Source organism: Stegastes partitus, unplaced genomic scaffold, assembly GCF_000690725.1.
Source record: "Stegastes partitus isolate 25-593 unplaced genomic scaffold, Stegastes_partitus-1.0.2 Scaffold491, whole genome shotgun sequence".
NCBI lineage: Eukaryota > Metazoa > Chordata > Actinopteri > Pomacentridae > Stegastes > Stegastes partitus.
Genome location: NW_007578222.1, coordinates 261,574 through 281,949, shown reverse-complemented (window position 1 = coordinate 281,949; position 20,376 = coordinate 261,574). Strand labels below are relative to the sequence as shown.

At 44.1% G+C, this 20,376-nt stretch overlaps 2 protein-coding genes across 3 annotated transcripts; one reads left to right on the top strand and one right to left on the bottom strand.

Moving 5' to 3' along the window:
• Positions 1-587: 587 nt before the first annotated feature.
• On the bottom strand, positions 588-5,510 carry parlb (presenilin associated, rhomboid-like b). Of its 2 annotated transcripts, none has more exons than XM_008287229.1 (10): positions 5,428-5,510; positions 4,107-4,326; positions 3,902-4,042; positions 3,706-3,754; positions 3,382-3,477; positions 3,148-3,297; positions 2,997-3,067; positions 1,809-1,910; positions 1,602-1,699; positions 588-1,175 (listed from the first exon to the last, which is right to left on the bottom strand). In XM_008287229.1, the coding sequence occupies exons 1-10, from the start codon at positions 5,502-5,504 to the stop codon at positions 1,040-1,042; spliced, it is 1,140 nt and encodes a 379-aa protein (XP_008285451.1). In that variant the 5' UTR covers positions 5,505-5,510; the 3' UTR covers positions 588-1,039. The 2 variants fall into 2 exon arrangements, with proteins under 2 accessions (XP_008285451.1, XP_008285452.1); XM_008287230.1 differs by having other exon boundaries at positions 4,107-4,323.
• A 1,150-nt stretch (positions 5,511-6,660) lies between these two features.
• LOC103361202 (protein MB21D2) lies at positions 6,661-19,016 on the top strand. The gene is made up of 2 exons (XM_008287228.1): positions 6,661-6,955; positions 11,751-19,016. Exons 1-2 carry the CDS (start codon positions 6,697-6,699, stop codon positions 13,013-13,015), a joined length of 1,524 nt encoding a protein of 507 aa, XP_008285450.1. The 5' UTR covers positions 6,661-6,696; the 3' UTR covers positions 13,016-19,016.
• Positions 19,017-20,376: the final 1,360 nt, after the last annotated feature.

Here is a 20,376-nt window from a genome sequence, read left to right as displayed (position 1 = left end):
TTCCTTCCATGTCTTAATGATGGATTTAACTGGACTCCAGAGATGTTCAGTAACTTGTAAATGTTCTTGTATCATCTCCTGACTGATGCTTCTCAACAACCTTTTCACAGAGTTCTTTCAGTGTTCTTTGGTTGTGGGTCAGTTGAAGACAAACCTTCATGTTGTGTTTATGGGACGGTTGGTGGACTTCAGACCGCTGCGTCTGTTTATCAGCTGCATGTTTGCAGTTTTACTCATCGTGAGGTTCGACCCGCGGCATCGAGGCCGATTCAGACTTTAACCTGCAGACCACAGATCCGACCGTCACTGTAGTTTATTTCACTCACGGTTCGTCTTTCAGCTCATTAAACAAACACCGAATGGACGATCTGACACGGAGAAGTCCTGATAGAAGGTTTAACCTCACGTGTACAGTTAACCATGTATTGGACTTTAAATGTGTTTCTGGTATCTTTATTTAGCAGAATGATGTCGAGCAGCAAGTTGTTTTCAGTTTATTCTGCTCATTGTAACAGACGACCCGACAGTGTGAAGCTCGTTCATCCACAAACCTTCTGAGCGTCATCCGAAGCAGGTTCTGAGTCCGATTCTGGATCATTTAACAGTTTTATTCGAAAGAAAAGCAACAAACATAAATAAACCCAAAGACAAACGAGAGGAGTTTGTGTCCAAATACTGTGAGTTCTGTTCCTCCTCAACAATAAATATCACATTTAGTGGTTTTTAAATCTGCTCAGAACCGATCGACCGACATAAAACATGAATAAATCACTTGATCAGTGAAGATTTATCAATAAACAGGAATTCTTTGGGGGGGTTGAGGCTACAAATTGACTTTTTTTGGCCAAATAATCAACTGATTGATTGTTAAGAAGTGTTTTTGGGTGAAGTTCTCTCCGTCTTCCTCCATAAACAGTTTCTCGTGACACAAACGAGAAGGTTTGCTGTGATCCAGCCTCCCAGCCGTCTCCTGGGAGCCTGCTGTGCTTCTGTCTGTACATTTTTTACATCTTTACAGGTTTTTATTTCCTCATCAGTCCTAAAAGGAGCCTCCTCGGTCTCCTCCTCCTCCTCCTCCTCCTCCTCGGCCGCCTCCAGTTCTCAGGTCGTGCCAAAGTTTGACGAAAGGTTCTCGGTTCTTCCAGATCCACTCGTGGCCGAAGAGGATGTACCATCTGGGGAGAGACGGAACCAAGCGTCAGGTTTAGGATCGCTGTTTGTTCAGCTGATAAACTTCTCAGAGATGGACGTCGACTCAACGCTAATCAGTCCAAACTAAAACCTGAAACCGTTCTGAGTCTCGGTTCCTCTTTCCGACGTTCTCCAGGAGGATTTGTGAGATGTTCTGGCTTCACAATCTCACAAACTCGTCGTGGAAAACGTCATAAGTTTGCGACGCTAACCGAACGTTTATCCTCCGTTGTGTCGTCTGCATGCTCTGGTACGACTAAAACTCAGACGCCTTTAAACAAACAAACCTACTTTTAAAGTTCATTAAGAGGAAAAGTACCAGTGAGCTTTTGTTTCTGTTTATTTATTCGTCACGTTTATAAAAAAATCTACTGAGTACGTAACCGGCTGGTCGCCGTGGATACACTCACATGCCAAACAAGGCTCCGCCCAGGTGGGCGGCGTGGTCGAAGAACCGCCATCCCAGCAGCAGACCTGCCGTATCCAAGGCGACGATGGCCTTCAGCGCCTGCCGACAGAGACAGAGGACAGGGTCAGGGTGGACCGGGTCAGGGTGGATCGGGTCAGGGGGGACTGGGTCAGGGGGGGACAGAGGGGGGACGGGCGAGCTCTCTTACGTTGGCGGCGCTGAAGGTGAACATGGGGAAGAAGACGATGGCCAGCTTGGCTTCTGGCATCTTGGTGCAGACGGCGGCCAGGACGGTCATGATGGCGCCGGACTGGAACGGAGACGGATCAGGTTCATGAGTCACGAGTCCAAACGGGTCGGCTTGTTAGGTCTACTGAGAACCGGCCCAAATAAACTACAGAACTAAAAACTGTGAGAGTTTGAAGCTCGGATCAGAAACAAGACGTCAGAATTAAACATGAGCAGAAACTCAGCTCCTCAGTTTCCTGCTTCAGTGTCAGGAAACGGTTCTGGTCTTTAGTCGTTCTGTTGTTCTGTCAACAGTGTGTGTCTCTTTGTTGTTCTGGGTCTGGTTGCGGATGTTTTGTGGGTTTTTTTGCTGTAATTTTGGGTCTGAGGTCATTTTGTGTCTCTTTTTGCTGGTTTTGTGCGTCTGTGTCTGGCGCTTTCTACGTCTTTGTGATGGTTTTGTGTCTTTTGTGGTCTTTTTCTGTTTTCTTGTCACCATTTGTGTAATAATAAGGTCATTTTGAATCTGTTTGTGGTCATTTTGTGTCACTTTGTGCTGGTTTTGTGTGTCTTGTTTGCCCTTTTTCTACATCTGTGACGTCTTGTGTCTTTTGTGGTGTTTTTATGTTCATTTCTGTCTCACTGTAGAACTTTTGTGTCTCCTTGAGGTTGTTTTGAGTCTCTTTCTTGAGACTTTGTGTCTCTTTGTGTTAATTTTGTGTTTCTTTGTGGATGTTTATTATCTGCTTGTGGTCCTTTTACGTCTCTTTGTCGTGACTTTGTGTCTCTGTGGTGATTTTTTGCATTTTTGTGTTGGTTTTGTGCGTCTCTTTTTGGCACTTTCTACATCTTTATGCTGGTTTTTTTGTCTTTTGTGGTCTTTTTGTGTCTTCTTGTCACCATTTGTGTCATATTGAGGTTATTCTGAATTAGTTCGTGGTCATTTTGTGTCTTTTTTTGTTGGTTTTGTGTGTCTGTTTGCCGTTTTCTACGTCTTTGTGACCGTCTTGTGTCTCTTTGTGTTCATTTCTGTCTCTTTGAGGCTGTTTTGTGCATCTTTGGTTTATGAGGCTGCTCAACTCTAATAAACGTCTGTTTTGCGGCTGAAGGAACTTAAGTTTGACTCTGAGTGAAGCCAGAGAAGCAGCAGCAGCTCGTTGGTTCTTACCGCTCCCAGAGACGGACCGAACCTCCCCGTCGCCGTCTTACAAACATAACTGAAGAACGTAGAAACAACTCCTGAACAAAGAGAGAATAGAGTCAGTGTAACCTCCAGTAACCTCAGCCGACCAATCAGAACCACAGTCTGTGTGCAGCACCTGCGGACAGGTAGACGGCCATGAACTGCTCGCGGCCCAGCATGGACACGGCGCTGGTGGAGAAGCTCCAGAGGACGTACATGTTGGCCGCCATGTGGAAGAAGGAGAAGTGGCTGAAGGTGGAGAGCAGCATCGGGGAGCAGAGAGTCCCTGCAGGACGACAGGAAACTCACATAAACCACGTGAAGCACGAGTCGGGGAGGACCCTGAACGCACCACCGGCAGCAGACTCACTGGAAGCAGGATTAGCGGTGAAGTACTTGAGCATGACGCGCTGCAGAGACGGGATCCTCCAGCAGCAGAACACGACGGCGTTGGCGGCGATGATCCCTGGAAACAAACCGGATCACATTATACTCAACAAGGAGGTCGACACTCTGACATCTGTAACGTTGTTCTGCAGGAGATTTAAACTGTCCGTTTGTCTACAAACATCAAAGTTCTTCTGAGTTAATTTACAGACAGTTTAAAGTAACTGAAGCTCTGAGACTCTATGATGCGTTCAGGTGCTGGTGGAGAACCTGTAGCTTCTTCAGCGTGTCGTCTCAGTCGACTCACCTGTGACCGTCTTCTGACCTTCACTCAGGCTGTGCCACCATTGGTTGATCTGGAACACAAACAGCCAATCAGGGCTTCGCTCGTCTTCACCTCCATCTTTAAAACATTCTTTTAAAAATCACCCTGAGCTCTTTGTTCTAACCATCTTTTATCATCCTCCTGTCTTTTTAAAAACTTTCTACCGTCTCCTGCTCACCTCCTTCCGTACGTCTCCTCGTTTCTGCGGCCGAACTTTCTCCAGCCAGTCGGCCCGGAGCTCGTCGAAGTAGCTCTGGACTCGAGACTTGAGTGACTCGTACTGCCAGATGGCCGCCGAGCCGAAGGAGCAGCCTGTAAACTGACATGGAGTTAGCACCTGAGCGTGACACCGAGAGCACCTACGGGTGAGCAGCGCCACCTACCCCCACGGTGAAGACGAGCGGCCGGAGCAGCCGGCCGAAGGCCCGCGGCGAGCTGGGCGGGGCCTGCTGGTCCAGGTGGGGGGCGGGGCTCCGACGGTGGGCGCCGGCCTCAGAGAGCTCTGTGTGGGCGGGGCCTAACTCCTCCTCCACCTTCTTGGATTCTGGTTTTCTGGCTGCTTTCCTGAAGCCGCATCGCTGCTGGAAGCTGTGAGGCCACCTGCTGGACGGACACAGAACTTCAGCCGCAGAAACACAAGAACACGACGACACCGAGCAGCTCTTTTGATAGAAATGTCGTCTATAAATGCTGCGTCTTTGTTGGTTTAGGAAGTAAACTCACACGTTTAGAAGCTAGGAGACATATTAGCATAATAGAAAGCATCCTGTAAATTAAGACGGATGCCTCGACGGCCCAACAGTGAATCCAGAATATCTCAGAAATAAACGCTGCCATTTTGCACTTAAGTCTTGTTTACTATCAATACGTCTTATAGCGTTTGGATATTTAAAGGTCACAAGTGCTGCAAACTGCATTTTTCTACAACAAGCTGTTGATTTCAGTGAGTAATTTATTATCCTCTGTAACTTTGCTGCCCAATATTAAAGCACAAAGTGTACAAATACAGTACAGACTGTGTTTTTACTGGGCTTTTTTGTGTTAATTTTAAAGCCTTGACAGCTGTCCTGAAGGTCCCAAATCATTCAGCTAAAGGTCGTTTTTGTTCACTGAACTTTAAAACAGTTTTTAACTTGGCTCCCAATCAAAACAAAGATGGCGGCCAGCCGGTCCTTTAATATAACCCGACTGTCACCACCAGAGAACAAGTCATAGCTCTGTGTTATTTCTCTAAAACAAATCCATTCTTCTCAGTCAGGTAGTTGTAAAAGACTCTGAGGATTCTGGGGATGTATTTAGAACCTCTGTGGGTGCTTCTAAAAGATCTCCAGAGCTCCTCAAACTTGTATTTTTAGAGAAACCGATTATTACACCAGTGACCCGAGTACATGCTAATATGTGAGCAGGTGATTTGGGGCTTAGTGACCGCCGGAACTTTCAGTGAATAATGTCAAAAAATGAGCTGATAATTAAAAAAACAACTGATAATTAAATAGTTAAACTGCACACCTGAAAGTGAAGCGGGTTAAATCAGCTGGTATATTAAAAATAAATAAATAAATAAACACCCTGCAGTTGGCTCAGTTAGCCGCCAGCTAACGTTAGCCGGCTGAAGCTAACGGAGCTAACTCCGGGCAGCAGGGCTTCGTCTGTCTGTCTGGCCGGAGGAGGCTGCTCCTGGCCCGGCTGCGTGGGGGGACTCACCTGCCGCCCCTGACGGAGCTCCGTAACGCGTCTTCTCCGGTCAGTCTGAGCAGGACGGAGCAGCTCCTCCACGCCATGTTGGAGCCCGGTGACTCCGACCGGTCGACCCCGGCTGGTCGTTCATCTCCGGGTCGAAGCACGGAGAGCCGCGCTGAGGAACCACAGCGACACCCGGAGGACAGCAGGAGGAACTGCACCGCTGCATCACAACAACAACAACCACAAAAAATAAAATAGTGTTATGATTTTATTGTTTTTGATATTATTTACTTACATAGGCACGAGTGTGTGTTTATAGTATTAAATATTACGTTGTCAATAAGAGTTTTGTTTTAATCAAATGTAATTAAATTAAATTTAAAAATAGTGACAGAATTTGGGATTTCTTTGGCCTTTATTTTACTAATTTAAATTTATTCAGTTCAATTCAATTTCAGAATAAAAATCAGGCGTATTTTCACATTTTTTTCACCTGAAATAAAACTTTAGAAAATCAACAGGAGGCCCAGTTTGCCATTTCTTTTCTGATATTTATAAAATAAAATAAATTAAATAAAGTTTCAAAATAGTTTCTTTCCTTACATTTACTGAAATAGATTAAATTATATTAAATTAAATAAATTTTCAAAATAAAAAGTAGGCACACTTTAATTAAAACACATTCACTTATATTAAAATAAATTAAACTTCGAAACAAAAAGGGGGCCCAATACTAAATTAAACTTTAATAAACAGGCACGTATATTTTGCATTTTATCCCCCATTAAGATTAAATTAAATTTCAAAAATAATTTCTTCCATTTACAGTCAAATAAATTCAATTCCAAAATAAAAAGGAAAATGTGTCATTTTTTCGTCTTACATTTAAAAAAATAAAAATAAATTTCTATTAAATTTCAAAGTAAAATAAGGTGCAATATTAAATTAAATTTTAATGAATGGGTGGCCTAATGTGGTATTTACTCCTTCTATTGATCATATTATTTTTCTTGTTAAATTGATTAAATTAAATTAAATCTCAAAAATAAAACGGAGCGAAGTGACATGTCATTTCCCCCCGAAATTAAATTAAAATAAATTCAATTTAATTACCGAAGGACCAAGACATGACAAACTTCCGGAACTGCCCAGCGCCTTTATTCTGAAGGCGGAAGCCAGCGTACGTGTCGCAGCTGTTTCCGGTGCTTGTGTTCGGTGTGGCTCGGCTCGGCTCGGTTCGGCTCAGCTCGGCTCGGCTCGGGACAGACCAGCAGCGGTAGTGAACCTGTGATGGCGGCCCCTGCTCTCTCCGGTCGGGCTGGCTCCGCGGGCAGCCTCGGGAACAGCCCCACCATGGCCGGCGGACGGCTGCCTCACGGCGGCGGCGGCGGCGGAGGCGTCGGGCCCGAGCTCGACTTCAGGTCGGCGGCCCGCATGGAGGACCTGAACCGACTCATCCAGGAGTTCAGCAAGCACGACCAGCGGGAGTACGACGACCAGCGGGCTCTGGAGATCCACACGGCCAAGGACTTCATCTTCTCCATGCTGGGTGAGGACACGCGCACACCGGGCACGGCGCCGCTGCTCGCCGCGCACAGGGCAGCGGGGCCGCGGTAAACACAGCCCGACCGCCGACCCGAGGCTCCGTCTGCTCCGGTAAACAATGCGTGCAGGTGCGGAGGGATGGTGCAGATGTGGCTTCAGAGGCAGATCCGGTTACCTGCGGTCAGGTGAGGCGCATCGGCTTCACCTGCAGCAGATCGGTGGTGCGTTCACGGTCCTCCGGCACCGGGCTGCTGGTTTAAAGGTCCCACGCTGAGCCGTTTGTTTTTGGCAAATTAATCCCAGTTTCACGTGTTCGCGGAGCGTTTTAGCTCAAAATACCTTAAAGGAGGTTAATTAGTCCATTATCACATAACTCCTGGTTCTGGTTCGGTTCTAAACGGGATGTTTCAGTGTCTGTAGCTTTAAATGCAACTGAGCTTCAGGAAGAAAACTCTCTCTGTGTCTGTGATTGAGTGTGTTAAACTGCTACTGGTACTACTGCTATTACTACCATCAAAGCTAATGTTAGCCACATTATTATTACTATTACTACCATCAAAGCTAATGTTAGGCATGCTAATACTAGCATTAAAGCCAAATGTTAGCCACATTACTACTGGTACTGGTGCTACAGTCAGTACTACTGCTATTACTACGACCAAAGCTACAGTTAGCCACATTACTACTGCTAATGCTAGCATTAAAGCTAAATGTTAGCCACACTACTACTGCTGTTACTACCATCAAATCTAACGTTAGTCACATTACTGTTACTACTGCTATCAAAGCTAACATTAGCTACATTACTCATTCTACTGGAACTACAAGCATTACTACTACTGTTACTACCATCAAAGCTAATGTTAGTTACCTTACTACTCCTAATACTACCATTAAAGCTATAGTTAGCCACATTACTATTACTAGCATGAAAGCTAAAGTTAGATACCTTACTACATGTACTGAATAGAATAAAACTAGAACTTTATTGATCCCTTTGGTGGAAACCTCAGGGAAATTGCTGATAACAACCATTGCTACTACTACAACTACCGTCAAAGCTAATGTTAGGTACCTTACTACTCCTAATACTCCCATTAAAGCTAATGTTAGCCACATTACTATTACTAACATCAAAGCTAAAGTTAGGTACCTTGCTACTGCTAATACTGCTATCAAAGCTATAGCTAGCCACATTAGCATTACAATATCATTACTATCAACAATAATATTGTAACAACTGCAGCTGTATATTTAATCCTATTTTTTTCAAATACTTTTGAATATTTTTCTGACATTTTATCAGTAATGTCAAACACTGTATCATTACTTTTTTTTTTAAAAATTTTATTAAATCACTTTTCAGCATTTTATAAAAATGTTTACATTTAATTTTTTTTTAAATCTGATGTTTTAAAAATAGTTTATTAAGTAGTTCAAGAAATTTTAATGATTTTTTTTAGATGTCTTTAAAATACGTTTTTCAGACTTTTTTTTGGTATTTTATCAATAATTTAAAATATTTTAATAATATATTTCGAGACATTTCACAACTTTAAGCTATTTATTAATGTTTTTAGACCTTTTATTTGTATATTTCTGATCGTTTTCACACATGTGTGACCAAGAATTGTTGACATTTTATAATTTTGGTCTCTAAAATATATATTTTAAATTTTGATGATATGGGTCATTGTTTCCCAAAGATGACAAACCCAAAGATATTCAGTTTACTTTTATTCAGAAGTTATCAAAATAGACGTCAGTTAACGAGCTGGTTGCTAATTAGTATCAGTTTTCGTTCGGTCAGGTTCCTGATCCTCAGAGCAGCTTTAATCCAATTATCTGCAGCGTCTTCGTCCTGACGAGAGACGAAGTGACGGTCGCTCTGCTTCAGTCAAACTTTATTAACACGTCAGAGGGAAGCGTGGGACAGAGAGTCCCGTCCTGCTGCTGGACTTCCTCCAACATCCGGGTCCAAACACCGTTTAAAGGCAGTGCTTCCTGACTTTCTGCCAGATGTGGCGGCCGTCCGGCCGCTCTGGGGACAGATGTGCTTCCTGTCTGACCTCTGCACTCGGACGACAAGAAAACATCCCAACAGACGAAGACAGCGTCAGCACCGGTGTTTGTTTATCGTTTACGTAATCGTTTATTGAGCTCAAGCAGAATCTCAGGTGACCCGGTTCCTCTGTGACCTGCCGTTACCCACAATCCTCCTCTTCCCTCTGTGGAGCGTCTGGCAGATGAAACAAGACGATGTGTCAGCGATGAGAGAGCAAGAGACGCTTTAAAATCACTTTAAATGTATTCTGGGTTTAGACCAACAGCAGCTGAGGTTCAGTTTGTTGCTTCCAGCTGTTTGGAGGATTTTCTCCTGTGAGTTCAACATCTGGTGGTTTGTGTCTGGGTTCTGTTTCGTTGCAGCTTTTTCACTTTTTCTTTTTTGGCTGTTTTTTTTTCTTGTTTCTTGCCTCTCCAGCTGTTTTGTGTCCATTTGTGGTTGTTTTTGTTTTATGTCTGTTTTGCTTTTTTTTGGTTGATTTTTTTAGGTCACTTTTGGCTGTTTTGTGTTGGTTTTTGTTTTTTTTCATAATTTTTTGCCAGTTTTGTGTCTGATTTTGTTTAATCGTCCTTTTTTGGCCGTGTTGTGTCTATGTTTAATTATTGTTTTGTCTGTTTTGCTTATTTTTGGTTGCTTTTTGTTCAATTTTGGCTGTTTTGTGTCTGTTTTTTGTTTATTTTTTTTTTAATAATTATTTGTCAGTTTTATGTTTGATTTTGTTGTATTGTCAATTTTTGGTAGTTTAGGATCTCTGTTTTCTCATTTTCTGGCTATTTTGGTTTTGTTTAGTTGCGTTTTGTCACTTTTTGGCTGCTTTATGATGGTTTTTGTTTTTTTTTTTATAATTGTTTTCTGTCTTGTTTAATTTTATCGTCATTTTTTGGTAGTTTTGTGTGTATTTGGTCATTTTTTTATACAGTTTTTCCGATATTTGGTTGCTTTTTCTGTCACGTTTGGCTGTTTTGTGTCAGTATTTGGTTGTTTTTATAGTTTTTTTGGCAGTTCTGTGTCTGATTTAGTGTAATTGTCGTTGTTTGGTAGTTTCGTGTCGATGTTTGGTAATTTTTTTCACAGTTTTGCCTGCTTTTGGTTGCTTTTTTCTGCCACTTTTGGCTGTTTTATGTCAGTATTTGGTGGGTTTTTAGGATATTTATGGCTGTTTTGAACCAGATATTGTTTTAGTGGCGTTTTCTGGTAGTTTTGGATCTATGTTTAGTCATTTTTTGGCTTCGTTTTTTACTGTTTTTTCTTTACACTGAACCCGATCAGAAACCACAACACAGCTCTGGATCCGCTCATGACAGAGAAGCTACAGATTTATTAGACGGGCTAAATATAGCTGTTTCAGGTAAACGGAGCAGAGAGGAGACGACGAGAGAATAAAACATGCTGGATCGATAAAATAAATGCAGGGTGGCTCAGAACTGTAATATAAATAGTTCTGTCTGCGTCTTCACGGTTGTTCTGTTTCCACTGAGCTGCAGGAGTTTATGTTGCAGAGAAAAAAAAACCACAGTGAAGAACAATGTGACGCGAGCAGAACCGGTCCAGAACTGCTTCACTGGAGTTTATCGGGTTGATGAGTTAAATCCTGTTCGACCTCTAGAAGCCTTATGTATTGATCTATGTGCCATTAGTTGGATGAAGGTGACTGTTGTCCCGTTAGTATCAGCTCAGGAAGATGAGCAGTGGTTTAACAACACGAGTATCCTCGACTCAATCAGACGTCGTGTTGACGCCGCCGCAGAGCAGGAATGCAGGCGACAGCCAGGAAGTGTGCGCGTCCATCTGTTTGCCTCACTTTCAGCTCAGCAGAGCAGAAAACCCGTCCAGACCGATCCGGTCCAATTGTCGGGGCCGAGCGTGGTGACCCGTCCGGTCTGGTGCTGCCCGAACTCTGCGAGAGTCCCAGAAACTGATCCAGACCCGCCAGGCTTAAAATAAAATTCAAAAACAGACCTGATTGGAATCCAAACAAGATGTGAGCTTTATGGGACCTGGTCCAGAACCTATTTGTGTATAATATGTTTATAGATGTCCAGTTGAGCTGTTTGCTCTCGATCCAAACAGAGTCATTTAATATTTAGTATGTGTCGATACCAAGTCTCAATCCGACACCATTTTATGAGATAATACTCAGATTAGCTGTAGTACCTGGATGCACCACCAGGTGGAGTCTCTTACTGTTTATTACTGTAGCAACTTGTGGAGGTGGCTTAGTTAGTGCAGAGGCACCATGACAAAGACTTCTATGACGCTTAATGACCTTAATGGCCAGACCATGTGGTGTAAATTAAGCCGGAATTCACTGGACATGTTGTTTATTCTCGTAGTTTAATCGTAGTAGCTTGAGTTCCTTGAAGACGTTCCACCTTCATCCAAGAGGCTTCATCAGCTCTGACTGACTAGTTGAGAGTTCCACATACTGATATCCTGAAGGAGCCGTTAACACCTGAGTTTAAATTGGGGGTTTGTTGCTCCTCCCCCTCGTTATGCGAGTCGTTAGTGCTCCCCCTGTCACAGTGGGGTTCATTAGGGTCTTTGGTGGCCAAGTGTGGATGTGGTTTCATCTTCCATGTTGCTGCATTTATTAAGAAAATTATAGAAATATACGACCCCTGTGTGATGGTGGGCGTACAGAAGGATCGGGCTGCTTGTGGTGATATCGATCAGTTGTCCTTGACGTTCCGGTTAAAGTTGTTTGTCTGACACCTTGTCCTCCTCTGTGTCTCAGGAATGGTGCAGAAGTTGGACCAGAAGCTGCCGGTGGCCAACGAGTACCTCCTCCTGTCGGGCGGCGTCCGGGAGGGCGTGGTGGACATGGACCTGGACGAGCTGAGCGTCTACGCCCGCGGCACAGACTACGACATGGACTTCACCCTGCTGGTCCCGGCGCTCAAACTCCACGACCGCAACCAGCCGGTGACGCTGGACATGAGGCACTCGGCGCTGGGCCACTCCTGGCTCAGCCTCCGCCTCTTCGACGAGGGAACCATCAACAAGTGGAAGGACTGCTGCACCATCGTCGACCACATCAACGGCACCACCAACTACTTCTTCTCCCCGACGCTGGTGGCCGACTGGTTCTACCAGTCCATCTCGCTGGTGCTGCTGGAGGTGCAGAAGAAGCCGCAGAGGGGGATGCCGAGGGTGGAGAAGGTGGAGCGGAACGGGACCATCATCTCCGTCATCCTGGGCGTCGGCAGCAGCCGGATGCTGTACGACATCGTCCCCGTGGTGTCGTTCAAAGGCTGGCCGGCCGTCGCTCAGAGCTGGCTGATGGAGAACCACTTCTGGGACGGGAAGATCACTGAGGAGGAGGTGATCAGCGGCTTCTACCTGGTTCCCGCCTGCTCCTACAAAGGCCGCAAGGAGAACGAGTGGCGCCTGTCGTTCGCCCGCAGCGAGGTGCAGCTGAAGAAGTGCATCTCGTCCAGTCTCATGCAGGCGTACCAGGCCTGCAAAGCCATCATCATCAAGCTGCTGTCGCGGCCCAAAGCCATCAGCCCGTACCACCTGCGCAGCATCATGCTGTGGGCCTGCGACCGCCTCCCCGCCAACTACCTGGCGCAGGACGACTTCTCCGCCCACTTCCTGCTCGGCCTGATCGACGACCTGCAGCACTGCCTCGTCAACAAGATGTGCCCCAACTACTTCATCCCGCAGTGCAACATGCTGGAGCACCTGTCGGACGAGACCGCCATGCTGCACGCCCGCAAGCTGTCCTCGGTGCGCTCCGACCCGGCCGAGCACCTGCGCACCACCATCGAGCACGCCAAGGCCGCCAACAGGCTGACGGTGGAACTGCAGTGGCGAGGCAGCGCCAACAACCTGCCGTCGCCGCAGTCGGACGCCGGCGGGGAGAACCAGCCCGACGACCGGCTCGCCAAGAAGCTGCAGCAGCTGGTCACGGAGAATCCTGGGAAATCCATCTCGGTCTTCATCAACCCGGACGACGTCACGCGGCCGCACTTCCGCATCGACGACAAGTTCTTCTGAGACTGAGAGTCCTTCGCCTCCTCTTCCTCCTCTCTGCCTTCCTCCTCCTCGCCCGGTGCCCCGCCTCCTCTGAAACTTTATTTTTTACATTTTTTTATGTTTCTCTGCCACAGAGTGAAGTGCGGTGATCGTCCAGTTGTGTCTGCCACAGTTTTTTATTTTTTTATTTTTATTTTTCTATTCCCCGTCCCCCCGTCCCTCCTCTTTCACTGTGTGCCCTGTGTTTTTTACCTGCTCGATGCCTTTTAAATAGACAGCTGATTTATTAGCAGCAGGTTGTTTTTAACAATGAAGTACGGGCCGCAAATCCACCTTTGTGATGGAACTGCTGTCCGGACGGTAGTTTAACGGAATTATCAGGGATCCTGGAAATGAGACGAGTCCATCAACTCCTGAAAACGTTCCTGAAGCTTGCGTCCGTCGGCAGGTTTGAGAGGCACGATTTCTTTAAAAAACTGCCAAAATTACACAATTTGTCATCCGGAAACTAACAGCAGAAAGAATTGTTAGATTTTCAGCTGTCAGATGTTTTTTTTTTTAACTACTCAATTGCTTAAAATTTCATCACATTGTTTAGAAAAATGCTAAAAATGCACCTTTAACCTTCGAATCCGATTTTCTAAAAAACTAAATATGCTTCACTTACTGGCCCAACCGTGAATCCATCAGTGACTCAGCTCTGACAAACATTAATGTGACAAAGAATTCGGGGACTTTTCGGCTAAACTGGAGGCTTTTTACAAATTCAATGAAATGATCTGCTTTTTAGTTTTTGGCTTAATTCGCTGTAAACTATAAAATCCTGTCATGTTTGGCTCAGAGTCAGTGGGTGGCCGTTGATATAAAGACCAGCCATCGTTATTTAGAATAAAGTGATTTTGAGGAAATATCGACAATATTCGACCCCGTGATTCGTCCAGCGACTGTAAGAACGTTGAGAATCTGATGATTCTTTCTGCTGTTATAGTTTCAGGCTGATGAATGTCATCTTGGCTTTTTTTTTTAAAGCTAACTTGCCTTTAAAACCTGCTGGAAGGTTTTGGGATTTTAAATGTTTCATGACTTTGAAAACACGAACCTACACGACATTCGAATCTGGCTTTGCTCTTTTAAACGGCTCAGATGCAGAACTTGTTGCCGTGCGAGAAGCTCAGGTTCAGGAGTTGAGGCGAGTCTCGGGTCCGGCGGCGAAGGCGGCAGCGCTGGTTCTGGAGGTGGATTTGGTCCCTCTGAGGAATGTCTTAGCCCCGCTGGGGGACGATGGTACTAACGTCTTAGAAACTAACTGTAAATAGCAGAACACTGACTGATGTGTGTAGACAGAAAGAGAAATAGACTGACGACGATTTGTGGACTACTTTTTCGTCTAATTTTGCACAGAATGTATAAAAAACAAACAAACACCACTTTTACTGTCCATGGAGGACGCCGTGTCGTCCTGGTTCTCGTATCTCATATCAGTGACACTTTACCGATGAGCGGTCGCGCTGCACGCTCTGAACGGGTTCATTAACCGGCAGAACTGCGGCAGGTTCACAGTAAAACTAAGTCTGAGCTGCTCAGACTCCACTTTGGACAGCCGGTAGAGCTCAACCGTTAGGACTTTGGTGTTTGAGAGTTTTACGCCTGCCCGTCCAATCAGAGACACGAAACCTTTACTTTGCAGAAGCTGGAGGGTTTGATGAGCGCGCCGTTTTGCTCTCAGGTGAATCTGCTGCGAACCGACCCGACCGGCTAAAGTGTCACCGAGCGTTCCTTTAGACATGATATCATCCCGTCACCTTCTTCCGTCTTCTCTGTTGATCGGATGCGACTCGATAAGCTTCACTGTGTGTTTTTAACCCGACTGACGTTTTTTTTTTTCTGTTCTGCTGCTTCTGTCCGTGTCGAGGGTTTGACTCCGGCTTCAGCTCGACCAGCTCAGGGTTAAATGTACTGAAGGCCGGTTCTGCATCGGACGACTCTTTATATCCCTTAAACCTGTTTTTGTCTTAAAGAATCGGGACCAAATTTCATCCTGAATGAGACGTTTTACAGTAAAAATCAACTTGTAAGGGCTCAAACTGTGACATTTGTTGAACATTTGTCGTCCTGTTAGTACGCAAGGGTCTATGAGAACAGTTATGTTTGCACATCGACTATTAAATATGGGTACAACTAGTGCACTGAGTTCTCCAAGCAGACTAGAGAGTAGTCATATGACAACAGCTGCAAGTCTGCAAAGGAATATAATGAAGGTTTGATACTGGCCCAGAAGGTAAACAAAGCAAGCGTTGCGCTTTTCAAAAGCGTCTTAAGAATATCTGCTTGCGTTAAAACTGCCAATTTATCACCGACTCCTGGAAAGACTCAGATTTTTGGGCTGCACATGGAGATCTCAGAGGGCTCAGCGCGAAATTTCTTGGACTTGAGAAGATGATGACATTTATGTAACCCTCAGTTATTCCTGGAGCATGTAACACCGATTTTATGCTACTTCCTGGTTTGCATTAAGGACTCTGGGTGCTGCTTTCCCTGCTTTCTGCATCGACTGCAGCAGGTCTGCATAGCTTAGCGCTAAATTTTAGAATTTATAGAGCTAGAAGTTCCTCAGTTTGGGACGTGTTGTATCGCAGAATGTGGCCACAATAAACTAAATAATAGAAGCCCCAGAATCAAACCCTGAGGAACCCCACCCAGATTTCCACTAAGCAAGGCTTTACTTATGTGAAAGAAAAACACAACTTGGTGCCCAGTTTTAGTTAATTTGAAGCTAGAATACCATCATGTTGGTAAATATTTTACAGTTTCATGTCTGAAACACAGACTCCAAGTGAACTAAAAACTAAAAAAATAACAACAATACGTTAGCGAGGGAGTTAAGTCGAGGCTTCATTCTGACAGATTTGTCTTGAGGCGTCATCATTATATCATCGGATTACATAAAGGATGTAAGCAGCCCCGAGGTTTGAAAAGTGAAGCCAGTGCAGATAAACCTGCATTCCTTCTCACAGCCAGCAGGGGGCGACTCCTCTGATTGCAAAAAGAAGAGAAAATGAGCTACTTACCACCTGCTTTATTACCTCAGTGAACATGTTTCCAATGAGTTTATGGCGGTAATCTCTAGTTTTAGGTCTCCTTTAACACCTCATGATGTTCGTTTAGTAAATTATGGTTCCATTTAGAGGAAAATAGACGCTAACGCAGGGGACGTTTTAGGGCTACCTCGTGATTTCACCATTCATGGTGTCAGCCAAATTCCAAATCTATAAACCGCAGGCCACAAACAAACGACATCTTAATATAATCTGTAGTCACTTGGTTGCGTCTTCTGCTTCAGCTTTACAAGGTGTCGTCCTAGAAGTTAATAGAAACGTTCTGGTGAGGCCACGTTTCTGCATCTTCATCTCAGAACGTTGCTGTAAAATTCACTGAAATATAGATTTGAGAAAACGAATTAGACAGTTTCAGTCCTCGCGATTGTATTATTGCAGTTAAATGCAGCATCATTATGTCGACATGTAAGCTCTCTAGTCTAACTTTGCTAATCTGAGGCTTGTTGGTCTGAGATGTGCTGAGTACTGATCTGGATTTGTTGTGCAGCTAATTGAACCGTGTAGCCTCAGTTGACATTAACACTCCACTACAGCTCTTAAACACTAAAACTAACTCACAACGTTACTACTACTTCTGCTACTACTGGGATTTCCTGACCTGAACAAGCTTTCCTCTGTCGTCCGTCCTGAGTTGGTCGTGTTGAAGCCGAGTCGCTCCTGGTTTCCGTCTTTTTGTTGCCACAAACATTTCCAGGAAAATGCCAAAAAAAAAGAACAAAAAAACAAACTCCTGCAGACGTCTGCCCGGCAGTGTGATCTCCATATATCCTCATCCTCAAGTGCAATTAGTGAAAACACACACAGAACACACACTCCATGTAGCATCACGACACTACAGTAAGTTCAACGACACTCCTTCGCCCACTCAGAGGTTTCTCACACCATTAAAGTGCCGCACACTCTCCTGCTCGGTGGAAATGTAATCAGTGTGTTCTTCTGAGCTTCGTGACCTTCGACCTCTCTCTGTTTGTTCAGAACCTTTCGACTGTGAGTTTTTATTTTTCTCTGTAATCCTGCTGCTCTGCTTTATTCTGATGATGGATTTCTTTATGCAACGTCGACTTGGATGGCTTCGCCCTTCGGATGGCAGCTCCTCCCACCGTCTTCTGAAGGCTCGCTGCTGGAATTCACTCTTTTAACCACAATTTCTTTCTATATATCTAGTGTGTAGTTTTTGTTATAAATAATATGGAGCCTTTAGCTAAAGCAAGCAGCTATACCTTGAAGTCTTATGTACTCGTTCCCAGATGCCAGGATTTAAGTTTTTCCATCTAACGACACGATATACAGAATAAAGCTGCTCATTATTTGCTCTATTTATTGATGATAGAAGTAAACGTAGGTGTCATCTGAATAGCAATGATGCAGTGATGCAATGAGCAGAATCTGAAGTACTCGAGGGCCCAGTATCGAACCCTGAGGAACTCCACTCAGATTTACAGTGTCTACAAGCAAAGCTCTATTTGACTTTTTTTTTTAAAAAACACAACGCTAAGTTTTCGAGTCTCTTTGCGCTAGAATTTCCTTAACCTGAGATTCATACTGCAGCATTTGGCCGAGACAGAACCCAGTGTTAATAATAGAGGCCCTAGAATCAAACCCTGAGGAATCCCATTTAGGTTTGTCTCCAAGCATAGCTTTGATTTAACACAGCTTAGCATTCAGTTTTAGTTGTTGGAGCTACAATTTTTTCCATTTAGGAAATACATTGCAGAATATGCCTGAGACAGAGTCTGGGTTTAATTAATAGAGGGCCCAGTATTGAACCATGAGGAACTCCACTCAGATTTACACTGCATCCCTAAACAAGGCTTTAATATTCTGCAAGAAAAACATAACCTAGAGCCCAATTTTAGTTCTTGGAGCTAGAATTTCTTCAACTTGAGAATCACATTGCAGAATCTGACCAAGACAGGGCACAGGTTGAATTAAAAGAGGCCCTAGAATTGAACCCTGAGGAACTCCGCTCAGATTTACACTGGGTTCCTGAGGTAGGCTTTAAGATCTTGGAAGAAAAACACAACTTAGAGCTCAGTTTTAGTCGTTGGAGCTAGAATTTCCTCAAGTTGGGGCTTATTCTACTGCAGAATTTAGCCGAGACAGAGCACGAGCTGAATGAATGGAGGCCCTAGAATTTAACCCTGACCTTCTAGAAAACGGCAGCTTCATGTGTTGTACACAAAAGTTCTACACTTGTGGGTAAAATGTTGACTTTTGAGTTCATTTGTTCTTCTTAGAAGTGAGTCTTGTGTGGAAAACCTGCTGACTAGTGCACAAACTCAGGCTCACATTTTTAATATTGTAAAACATAGTGAAATTATTGCTTTATTATCATTCTGCCTTAAGCTTATAACTCGTGCACACAATATAGAATACACAATCTCATTATCCCCTGTGCAGCGCTGTGCACACACAACATGACATTAAAAAATTATTACTTCAGACTCGTCTGCTCGCATCTTTGTTGAAGAGAAAGAAGTAAATGAGGCAGAACGGCAGAGGGAGTAAAGTCGAGTCATGCAAACATGGCGGCGCAGCAGCTTCCTGTCGAAGGAGGACATGAAATATTAACTTCATCTCATCAGTTGTTCCTCAGAGCAGCTTCCAGAAGAGTTTAGAGAGTTACGGGTTAGAAAACGCTGCTTGGTTTAACTGAAATCAGACGGATTAAACAAAAAAGGACATACAATCCTTTTTATTTTCCCTGCATCATATGTGTGCAGTTCCGTCTCCGACCACCAGGAGCCGCCAGTCGGTTCGTCACAGTGAAGCAGCAGCAGCTCGGTGGAGATGGAGGGAAGCTGCCGTCTGAAGGAGGCCATCTGTACAAACACAGTGACTCTGTTTCCTCCTGTGATGTTCAACTACTGTTGTAAATAGCACTTGATAAAATAACTCAAACTCCAGCCCGACTCCTGTCCTTCATCTCTGCTTCAGACCAGTTAGGGTCCAGCTAGAGTCCAGTTAGAGGTTTGGTTTTGTATTATTGTGACCTGCAGCTCAGAAAAGAGTCGACTTCTCCATCATCAGTTGTTTTCTTGTTCATGAGCTCAACAATTTTTCACAACTTGTTCAGGTTTTTTTCCTCATACTTCAACTCACCCACATTCTGAGATTATTAAACCTACTCGTCCGATATTTCAGGTTTTGAATCAATGATGTGATGAGAAACACCAGTGAAATAATCAGGCTTTTATCTGTAATGGTTCCAGAGATATTGTTGTTCAAACAGCCGCCAATTTTAATGTGTGGAAAAAAAAAACCTGCAGAAAGTCGGTTGATGGGCAAAATTTAACAGAAAAAAAGGATCGATCAAGCAAAAGAAAAGTGTTTAAGTTTATGATGAAAGACTTTGAATCGAATCAGAGAAGGTCGAGCAGAAGCCACCTGATGGTTTGAGATAAAAACGAGATAGAAGCCAATCAGAATGTAAAAAAACAGAATGAAAACAAAATAATGATGATAATTATATTTACTGATTGACATGATGGATAATTGGATTTATAATTATTAGACTCATGTCGTGTAGAAATGAATGTAAAAGCAGATAAATATGACTGAACTACAGACAGGAATCATTGCTGGACCTGATGATGTTCCAGGATAGTTTCCTAGTTTACTCTCCTTGTTCCCTAGTTTGTTGTCCTTTCCTCTCCTTATTCCCTTACCTTGTTTCCTAATATCTTCTCCTTCTTCAGTCCTCTCCTCTAATGTGTCCTAGTTAATTCTCTTTTCCTTCTCATCTACTCTTCTCGTTTCCTGTCTTTGTTTCCTAGTTTATTTCCTTTCTTCCTTCTCTCCTTGTTTCCTCGTGTATTCTGCTTCTTTCCCAATCTCCACTCCTTAGTTCCTCTCCTTGTTTCCTTGTTCATTTTCAACCTTCCTTCCTCTTCTCATTTCATCTCCTGCCTCCTTGTTAATTTTGTTTCCTTATTTCCCCTCCTTGTCTCCTCATATCCACTCCTTGTTCCCTAGTTTATTTCCATCTTTCCTCCTTTGCTCTCTCCTTCCTCCTCTCCTCTCCTCTCCTTCTTTCTTCTCCTCGTCTCCTTATGTCCTCTTTTTGTTTCTGGTTTGTTTCCTTTTTTCCTCTCCTTATTTATTCTCCTTGTTTTCCTGTTACCCTCCTCCTTACCTCCTCTCCTCTCTTCTCCTTGTTTCCTTGTCTCCTCATGTAGTCTTCTTGTTTCCTAGTTTTTTTCCTTATTTTATCTCCTTATTCCATCTCCTCATCTCCTAGTTTATTATCCTTGATTCCTTTCCTTG

Bases quoted from the DNA above. Each gene is read 5' to 3' on its own strand.
- LOC103361202 (XM_008287228.1), top strand. From the start codon at position 6,697: ATGGCGGCCCCTGCTCTCTCCGGTCGGGCTGGCTCCGCGGGCAGCCTC. The intron at 6,956-11,750 runs GTGAGGACACGC...TCTGTGTCTCAG, and splicing joins CTTCATCTTCTCCATGCTGG to GAATGGTGCAGAAGTTGGAC.
- parlb (XM_008287229.1), bottom strand. From the start codon at position 5,504: ATGGCGTGGAGGAGCTGCTCCGTCCTGCTCAGACTGACCGGAGAAGAC. The intron at 3,755-3,901 runs GTGAGCAGGAGA...TTTGTGTTCCAG, and splicing joins GAGGAGACGTACGGAAGGAG to ATCAACCAATGGTGGCACAG. The intron at 1,700-1,808 runs GTAAGAGAGCTC...CTCTGTCGGCAG, and splicing joins TCACCTTCAGCGCCGCCAAC to GCGCTGAAGGCCATCGTCGC.